A 10,427-nucleotide genomic window follows, 5' to 3' on the forward strand; every position below is an offset into this window, starting at 1 on the left:
GTCCTCCCTTTCGGTCTCAAGAACAGTCCCATGACATTTGTACGGCTTATGAATGAGGTCTTAAGAGGTTATCTGGATGAGTTCGCCCAGGTGTATTTGGACGATATTGTTATATTCTCCGCAAACCAGGACGAACACCGATACATGAACACTGACAAGGTTGTGGAGATGTTGGAAAAGGTTAGGGAGGCGGTCACGTCACAGGGACCGTCGGGAAGCTGCCGCACAGTGGACGACGTCAAAAAGGCGGGGGTAGTCTAACTGCGGGCTGAGCCGCTCCTTTGGGCAGCTTACTGCCGGGGGTGGGCCGACCGGACCGCCGACCTGGTCAAAACACTTAGCTCCTCGGCGGCGAGGTCGCCGGGTACACCATCAACGGCGAAGCCACCACGCCCGTCGACATACCAGCGGTTCCCAACCACCAAGGCAACGGGTTCGGGGCGCGTGAGGGCGGCTACCGGCACAACGACGGCCACCCTTACCACACCGGCTACCAAGACCAAAACACCTCCACAACGGCAACCCACCCGCCCCGCATCGACACAACGGGACATAACTTGGGTGAGGCCGGCTCCGGGACGTCCATTAGTCCCGAGGATGCCACCAGCAGACCCACACCCACCGACGACGGAGTGGACGGGGATGCCAAGCCGCGTGGCGTACATGACCGCCTGCCGACACCACCACCTGCACCTCCCTCCGACAAGCCAGGACCACTGGAGCCCTGGCCCAAGGCCATCAAACCGACAAAGCCTACAGCCACAACATCGACGCGGTCGGCAGAACGGGCCAAGGAGCGGAACATCAGCGGCAGAGGAGACTGCGGGCAAAAGCCGAAAGGGAAGTTTCGAGTCAGCAGTACCGGCTGACGAAGGTGACCCCCTCGGCTAAGTCGGCCACCGACCCGGAAGACCGGGAGTTGGTGCAGGTGTCAGCACCGGTGCCAGGTGGTTCCGCCCAGGAACACCAGCCGGAGCAAGACACCAACCCGGGGGAGGCGATGGAGGTCGATGACCGAATCCTCGATGAACCCGTGTCACCACTCACAATATTCCCGGTCATCGTGGAAGACCCGCCCGTTTTCTCAACGCCACTCACGTCCCCCAGGGCGGACTAGACACCACTGCTGGAATACGACCCGTCTACCACAGACTGGACATCGTCTCCACGTCTCGGCGTCGTCCCCACCACGACTGGGGAACACCACAATGGAGGTACAGTTAGTCGGCGACCCGACCCAATAAGTCCGGACATCTTCGACGGACGAACCACCATAACAGTCACGGGGAATTAACGTACCAAACTGTAGCAGTACCGCGACTGCTGGTTTGGCGGGGGAGTATGACGCGGACCCGTGCGTCAGCCGCTACCGAAACGGCAGTCGCCGACCGTGTCCTTATCTCTCTTATCAACCACCACTCCGTGGCACGCAACGCCGCAGCGACCCCCGTCCACCCATCCATCACCGGACAGGGGACGCCAGCGGTCGCTACGACGTCCGACAGGTACCACCACATAACCGGGCTGTTTTCCGAGATCGTGTACGGAGACACATCGCACATTTTTACCCATTGGTTTTTTTTTTTCTTTTCTTGTGTTAGAATAATTGTGACCGCCGACATTAATACACAAATTAATATCCATTCTTTTTTGTTGTGTTATCATGCAATATATTATTATTATTATTATTACTATCATTTTTCTATTGTTTTTTTTTCCTTTTGCACAATATTATTTTAATATAAAACTTCACAACACCCGCGACCCGTGCGCACACCACAAACAACTTGTGTGCCGTGTCAAAATTTCAGGCTAAGACATTGTATCCAGAAATTCTGGTGCTAGTAGTTCAGTGCAACCAATCAATTGATTCTTCTACTGAACGATGTATAAAAGTAATATTCTTTTAAGTTTTTTCTTTTATTTTGTTTATAATTATTGTTTATAATATAGGTAACAGATGTAGGATTAAGTGTGGAAGGTGTTGAACAAATTAATTTTGATCTTGAAACAAAAAATGTTCATTGTAGTGATACTTTTGAATTAAAAAAATCAAATGAAGTAGTATTTATATTTATTTATATATATATATATATATAATAAACGGGATAAACCCTTTTGAAAATACAGTAGAAGTAAATGACATAATATTTAGTAATTATCAGTAATAAAATATAGATTTACAATAAAATATCAGTAAATCAAGAATAATACAATAATAACAAGAATATTAATATGCAAATGGTAAATCGAATATAAAAATTAATTTGCAATAGCATTTAAACCTAAATATACATTACGATTAAAAATAATACGTGACATGAAAAAAAAAAATGAACATAATTCACAATTTGATTTGCTAAATTTAATGATCTTGGAAAGAAACTATCAGAGCCATAATTATATCTATTAAACGGTATATAAAATAAATTAATTTTTCTCAAACGGTGACTTGTTATATTGAACCCTATCATAGATAGCAATTCGGGAGAGTGAATGTGACCATTTAACAAGTCATAAATAAACATTATATCAGCAACCTTTCTCCTTATTTTACATGACAAACCCTAATTCTCTAAGTGATATGAATACATTAAATAAAAATAAAGACGGTGCTAGGGTAATTCATGAAACATTAAAAGATCAAACATTAGCAATTTATATGAAAGGATTAAAAGAACCAATTCGTACTATAGTAAAATCGCGAAATCCAACAACGTTAGAACAAGCTAAACAAATAGCGAAACCTGAAGAATTAGAATTTAACTCCGATAGAGAAGCTCTTAACAATATAAATAGAAATAAAAATTTTAATAATCAAAATAATTATGACAGATCTTACAAACAAAATTTTAATCAATCACGTAATTTTCAGCAAAATAATTCGTTTCAACAAAAATATAATAATAATAGAAATTTCAATCGTAATAATTATAATTCGAGATTACCTAATAATAGTCAAAATAACAAGCAGATAAAATGCTATAATTGTAATGGTAATCATTATGCAAGTCAATGTAGGAATAATTCACAGAATTACGGGAATAATAATCGACCGCCTAATCAGAATAATTACGCGAGACCTAATCAGAATAACTTTACGAGACCTTCAACTAATTATAACGTAAGATTTATCGCATGCGAATATTGTAACAAAAACGGGCATAACTTAAACGAATGTTATAAAAAACGTTATGATGATCGAAATAATCGAAACAACGGAAATAATAATAATTCGGGAAACGCGCAAATATCGAATATGGTCAGCGGTACACGTTCGATAAGTCAAATAACTACCGCAGATGCTTCCACATCACAACAAAATTAAAAGAAAATCATATAAAATGTAATTCAGATTTTAGTAAAACTAAACATTTGGAATTATTAATAGATACAGGTAGCGAAAAAAATGTAATAAAAATTAACAAATTGATAGGAGAAGTAATGGTTGACGAAAATAATAAAATTAAAATAAGAGGAATAAAAGAGAAATTAATAGAAACTATTGGAACAGTTAATATAACAATTGAAATTAATAATGAAAAAATAAATGTAAAATTTAATCTTGTCAAAAATGATTTTCCAATTTTAAAAGACGGTATATTAGGACAACCTTTCTTAACCAATAATAAAGCTGTAATCGATATAAGTAATAATACAATTATAATTAATAACGAAAATAAATGTAATATGTTAAAAAATGATGAAGAATATTTTTCATTAAATCCGAGAACCGAGACTATTGTAGAATTACCGATAGCCGAACCCAAGGTCGAAGATAAAAATATAATTATACAAAAACAAGAAATAATTAAAGACATGTTTTGTAGTAATGTGATAGGAAAAGTAAAAAACGGTAAAATAATAGTTAGCATATTAAATATATCGGAATGTACGCAAAAGATTAAATTAAATGATATAAATAAAATATTATATGACGAATCTTCAGATTACAATTAATTCAAAATTAATACGATAAAAACAAATGACTCACCTAACCGAATAGAACAGATAAAGAATTTAATTAGAAGCGAACATATGAATATTGAAGAAAGACAATCTAGTATATTTGAATTATGTGAACAATATTCTAAAATATTTCATTTAGAGGGAGTTTATCCACACATAAGTAATAATCACTTGATACGATGATAGTAAAACTAATTGATTTTATTTTAAAGTTGATTTGAAGATAACCAAATTGTACACCATTACTTGGGAAACGAATAATTATGAAATAGTTGGATGTCCTGGGTAAAAACAATTTGATTTCTACAATTACAACGATAAATTATTTAATAGTTAATCGCAATAATATTCTGTAGCTGAAATAATAATTCAATGAAAATTAGATTTAGTTAAATGGAAATCATAAAATATTTCAATGGTAATATGATAATAATAATAATATAAATTGTATTTGGTAAATGGGTAATACTAACATTAGTAATTTAAGTAAATTATATTGTAAAAGTTTTGAATGTTTGATAACAAATTGTAAAATGTAATTAACTAACCAAAAATGATAATTAAATTGTATTCAGTTTAGAATTAAGGAAATTATGTAAAAGAAAACTATTCAAAGTGTTAAAAAAAAAAAAAAAAAAAAAAAAATGTTCAATGTAAAAAACATATGTATATGTAAAATGTTATGCTAATCAAAAATTGTGAAACTTAAGTTTGAATAGGTATTGTAAAAGATTTCTGTCTTGCAGACCGAAACCTTTTTTTTAGTGGGGAGGTGTTATGGGCTACCACAAAAACATGTATAAATAGAATTGTGCGTAACACAATATCACAGGTGTTACACACCTATATTTGATCATAGACTATCTATAATCATTAATTTAAAATATTATAAGATTAATATATATTCTTAGAAACACCTACATTTAATAGGTTGGCCATACACCAATAATAACAATATATATTTTAAAAGATTAATATATATTCCTAGAAACACCTACATTTAATAAGATCAGTAATATATATTAAAAGATGTAATCTATAAAATGATAAAGTAGGTCAAACGAACGTGACCTATTGCTAAATAAGGAGTTATGCCGAAACAACAAGACCAATGACGTCAATCAATCCATATAAAAGAGGGACCAAAATGACCACAATTCAGATGAGTTCTAGTCACGGAACTACAAGCTACTTCAGGTCACTCTGTATTAGAATTTTGTTAACACTTTGAGTATTAAAATAAATGTATTAATGTATTAAAAGTCTCATGTTTATTAAATACATCTTCGACTTGCAACACTTGAAATCGAGCCGGTGGCACGTAACAATTTTTACAAATAATAATTTAATGGTTCATTCATTAAACTATATAGGTACCTAATTGTACTTCAACCTGCTGTCCTAATTGTATTAATCTTGAAAACGTATTTGAAATTAATTTTTGATTATAGGCTAAAATGGAATAGGCATATTAACTTTGTAAATAACAGTTTATGTAAATTCCTCTACATATTCATAGAAACTGGATATATATTTAGTAATTATTATAAAAGAATTATTTATTTATCTCTTATACAATATTTTTATTCTTATGGTTTATCAATTTGGCAAGAATATATAATATCCATTTATATCCAGACTAAATGTTAGTGTAAATTATATTATAAAATATTGATTAAATTTACTCTTTCAAAATAGCATTATGATAATATATGAGGCTCAAATGTAAAAATCTTTAAATCTTTAAATTTATTTAATAAAATTGTTCTGTTCTGATAGATATTTTATATAAACATAAAAATTAAATACCAATAATGATCATGAGCATAAAATTAGATTTAAATAAAATATTAATATTTGCTTACCAAAATGTAATAAAGTTTTTAGCCACAAAAGTACATTGTTTATTGGCTTACATGTATGTGTTTCATTTAATATTAATTTAAATAATTTTAAGAATTAAATTACTATTTTTTCATTTTAGATTTAGGTTTAAATACCATACTTTCTTCTTAGTAATTGATCATTGATTATTTCAACCATTTAAATGTTTACACTATAAACATAAATCATTAATGCCAAAGGTGAATGATACAAGAAAAAAGAAGGAAGAAAGTTCTACATCTTCATCTGTCCAGACTAAAATATATGATGTCCATACAAAAAAAGTTTCCAAGGAAAAGGTATTTTAACTAATAACATATTAATTATGTACAATTTTAATAGATCTTTATATACCTATGTAAAGTATAGTTTTACATAGGTCAGTTTTTAACATTTATTTTTTACAAACTCTTGTAGTAAAAATAGTATATTATAAGATAAATTTATAATATTAATTATAAACTCAAATTGGATTACCTAACCCATTTAAGCTTAAAAAAAAGGTAAAATTACTCTAAATAATAGGTATGTTACATAAGTTATTTGATCAGTAGGTATCTAAAAAAAGTTAAAAAATATTTTCAATTTTTGATTTATAAAATTTTAATTTAATCTTACAGCTTATTGATGTTCGATATTTATTTATTAACTATCAAGTATTTATAACTGACATCTAAGTAAGTTTTTAATAACAAATTTTGGACAGATTTTATTGTAAATTAAATAATTACAGTAACCAGTTATATAATATTTGTTATAATTAACAAATAAGAAATTAGTAAGAAACTAAGAAATATAAGACATGTTCACATAACATATATTAAATCCTAAGAAATTAAAATATTATTATGTATCGTCATTTCACTTAAAACATATAACATAAATGCATGTAATAAAATACAAGTTACTGCTAGAAAAAATAAAAAAATAATCAATAATTAATGATCTAGACAACTTAGAAATAAACTGGTCATGTTAAAAAAATTAAAAGTAGAAAATGCAATTTGGGGTAAAGCCTCAAACAAGTAATTGCAACATAAATTATGCTTGTGAAGTTTTAAAAATTTATTTTTTGAAAACCCATTGAATTACATGTAAAAATAGTTGTAGACAGTAAATGTTTGACCAGATTTATTTCAAAATAAAAAACAATAAGTTAAAATTTGTTATAGGTTTTATAACTAACTATATATACTAACTTATACTATATATACTACTTATATATACTAACTAAATATTGTAATGTAAATTACCTAAACATTAAAACTGTAAAATCTAATATGTGGTAGCATTTTATTTTTACTTTTCACTACCTACCTATCTATTTATTTCATATTTTTGAGATAGAAGAATTTTAAAAAACCTTTTTTTATGTTTAAAATAGCTTTATCAAATTCAAAACCATATTTAAATACAAATACTAAACAAAAAATAGGTTTAAATATTAATATTATAAAATACAAGTATTGTTGTCTGTTAGGTATTGAATATCTCAAATATTTTATTTTATTTTAATCACAAAACTATTATGATTTTTATGATTTTAGATTAACGAATTAGTGTTCAATTATATAGTTGAAGAAATGCGACCTTTAGTGACGTGTGAGAAAAAAAGTTTTCGAAATTTACTATTAGGATTGACTGGGTCAAATGATACATCTATTCTACCTAATAGAAAGCAAATAGCAGAGCAATTAGTATTGAAGTATGAATCATATGTAGACATGTTGACGACTAAAATCGAATCTCATAACTGTTGCGACCTAGGTGTTACTTGCAAATGAATCGTACAATATTGTTGATAAACGAAGTAGATATATTTATTTAAGTTAAGATAAATCACAATAACATAGATAAGTTTATAAAATGTACGGAGTGGAGATTCCTTGTGCACACCTACATGCGTCAGAGGGCTCGGAGCGATAAACTCGTAAGTCTTAACGGTCAGGCAATGTACATACGGACAGAGTCCGTGGAATCTCCAATGGTGATGTGTGGGTGACTTGAGCTGTGGAATCTAACTGCTGTCTCGGCTCTCGCCCTTTGGTATTTATGTCGGTCCTGTGACTGCTAGGTCACTGCTGTTTGGTGTGAAATCGTTCCGGACGTCACGTACATCCTGTGGCCATCGGATTTCTACATTTGATAATTGGCCAACTGTACGCGCCCTGGACTGCATCTTCTTGGATTATTATTTGGGAACGAAATTTAACAGAGTAGGTCATTGTGTTAGCAGTTGTATTTACATTTTGAAAACGTACTTAATTTCTAAGGACATTTCCTTATACAAACGTGACGATTTCTCTTAACAATTATTATGTGAAGGTAGACACGTACACAATATTTACGTGCCTTATAACATAACTATATTTGCTTAACTGCTGATATTTGGAGTTCCAACAACAAAAGTTTCATGGGTAATTGATAATGAATACTGTAACAACAAATCCTAGAAACACTTATTTATAAAATACAATAATAATTAAATTATAACTTATAGGTATGACTTGTCATTTCATCGAAGATACATATGATAGAAAGTCATATGTGCTTGGTTGTCAAAGGATTAAAGGAAGTCATAATTATATAAATACTACAGAATTATTAACAGAAATTATGGAGAAATATAAAATAGATAAATCGAAAGTTACACACATAGTAACAGATAATGCAAGTAACTTTGGAAAGTCATTCAAGATGTTCTCTACATCATCATCACCTACAATACATCAAAATAGCTTGCAAAATCTTGGTAATTTTCATGAAAAAGACGATTTAAGCAGTAGTAGCTCTGATAGTGAAATGGATAGCGAAAATTCAGACGTAGAAATAGTCAATGTAGGATCAATGTTTTCAAACGTTGAAAATATTGAAAAAGCCAATTCGGATAAGTTATTACCAAAACACGCTACATGTTGTGCTCATACATTGAATTTGATTGCAAAAAGTGATGTTTCTAAAATAACTGATGTCAATTACATTAAAATTTCAAAATCTACTTTTCATAAACTGTCCTGCTTTTGGAATCTAGTTAGCAGAAGCACTGTGGCTTCGGGTAAAGTTTTTGAAATTTGTAAATGTAAGTTCCCTATCCCTGTAATAACTCGATGGAATTTTTTGTTCGATGCTGCAGAAAAAATTTTATGTCACAAAAAGCAATTAATTCTTACATTTAATGAACTTAATTTGACCAAATTAAAAGTAAACGAATGGATTTTACAAAATTACAAAATGAAAAAAAAAAGTTTTTTGGGTTTCGTTGCGCCAAATATTTTAATACTAAGACGTTTATTAATTCAGGCATTACCAGATTTGAAATATTGTAAACCTCTTAATTATGCAATAATTTCTGGTTTAGAAAAAAGGTTACATTTTATATTTGATTTAAATAATTCCAAAAGTAAAGATTTCATTATTGCTTCTGTTAGTAATTCTAAATTCAAATTAGATTAGGTTCCAGTCAGATACAAAAAAATGTGTCGACAACTATTTATTGAAGAATGCAAAATATTTGTTTTAAGTAAATTAAATTCAACTTTGGATAATAATGATGAAGAAACTGCATATAGTATCGATGAAGACTTTTATTTTAGTTTATGTGAAGATTATAATTCACCAAAATCTAATAACATATCAGACCCTTTGGAATCAAGACATGTAAACCTTCTTAGTTTACAAGCTTTAACATTTTTAAACTCAAAAAAGAAAGAATTGAATTTATTAGATGAATTTCCTACAATAAAACAAATTTTTTTGAAGTATAATACCACAATCCCATCTTCAGCACCTGTTGAAAGACTTTTCAGTGGAGCTGTACAAGTATATACAGGCAGAAGAAATTGCTTCGGTGATAAAACTTTTGAAATGTTGTGTTGCAAATCGAATGTTTGATATTTTTTTTTTATAATAATACACTTTATGAGTAAAATAAAAATATTGTTATGTTTATTATCTATGTACATATAATAAAAACTCCGAGGTACTCATGTATGTTACTAACTTTAAAATACAATATATTATCTTACGTTTTTACTTGATATTATTAAAATGTTATATTTTGCTACTTATTATTAACAAATAACAATTTTTAATTTAAAAAACAAGTTTTCACTACTTCAGTAATCTATAATCAATTAATAACAATGAGTAATAACATACATTGTTCATTTTAATAGTATTGGAATATTATTAAAATTATAGTTAACAAGGTAAATTCTTAAAAATTGTAGTTTACAATTTGTAGATACAAAAAAAAATATATTTGATTTACCTAATAATTATTTTGGAAGTTTACTAAACTATTTTGTTAAGATGCAAATAATAATATACACCTAAAATTTACTAATTATTCATGCTTCATTATGATACGGCGAAAAAAAATATTTATCTATTTTTTTATCTATATAAAACTTGTATTATCTTTATCTCTATCTAAATAAATATGATTTTTTTTATCTTTATCTGTATCTAGATAATTTTTTTGTTATCTGGACTCAACACTGTCGCTGACGCACGGCCATTACCTCCAGGTGCGTGAAGTTAGCGGAAAAATTCGAGCACTAATTTCCGCTACT

General features: G+C 30.7%; 2 protein-coding genes across 2 annotated transcripts; both read left to right on the plus strand.

Annotated features, from left to right (window-relative positions):
* Positions 1-30: 30 nt before the first annotated feature.
* Positions 31-1,985, plus strand: LOC112680234 (predicted GPI-anchored protein 58). The gene is made up of 2 exons (XM_025550272.1): positions 31-180; positions 265-1,985. Exons 1-2 carry the CDS (start codon positions 31-33, stop codon positions 889-891), a joined length of 777 nt encoding a protein of 258 aa, XP_025406057.1. The 3' UTR covers positions 892-1,985.
* Positions 1,986-8,339: 6,354 nt separating this feature from the next.
* On the plus strand, positions 8,340-9,306 carry LOC112680235. Its single transcript, XM_025550273.1, has one exon. It carries the CDS (start codon positions 8,356-8,358, stop codon positions 9,304-9,306), a length of 951 nt encoding a protein of 316 aa, XP_025406058.1. The 5' UTR covers positions 8,340-8,355.
* Positions 9,307-10,427: the final 1,121 nt, after the last annotated feature.

The sequence above is a fragment of the Sipha flava genome, unplaced genomic scaffold (assembly GCF_003268045.1).
Source record: "Sipha flava isolate LNK unplaced genomic scaffold, YSA_version1 17565_pilon_pilon, whole genome shotgun sequence".
Taxonomy (NCBI): domain Eukaryota; kingdom Metazoa; phylum Arthropoda; class Insecta; order Hemiptera; family Aphididae; genus Sipha; species Sipha flava.

Excerpts from the sequence above, each read along its gene's own strand:
- LOC112680234 (XM_025550272.1), top strand. The coding sequence starts at position 31 with ATGACATTTGTACGGCTTATGAATGAGGTCTTAAGAGGTTATCTGGAT. Across the intron at positions 181-264 it reads TTGTGGAGATGTTGGAAAAG|CGGGCTGAGCCGCTCCTTTG; the intron begins GTTAGGGAGGCG and ends GTAGTCTAACTG.
- LOC112680235 (XM_025550273.1), top strand. The coding sequence starts at position 8,356 with ATGACTTGTCATTTCATCGAAGATACATATGATAGAAAGTCATATGTG.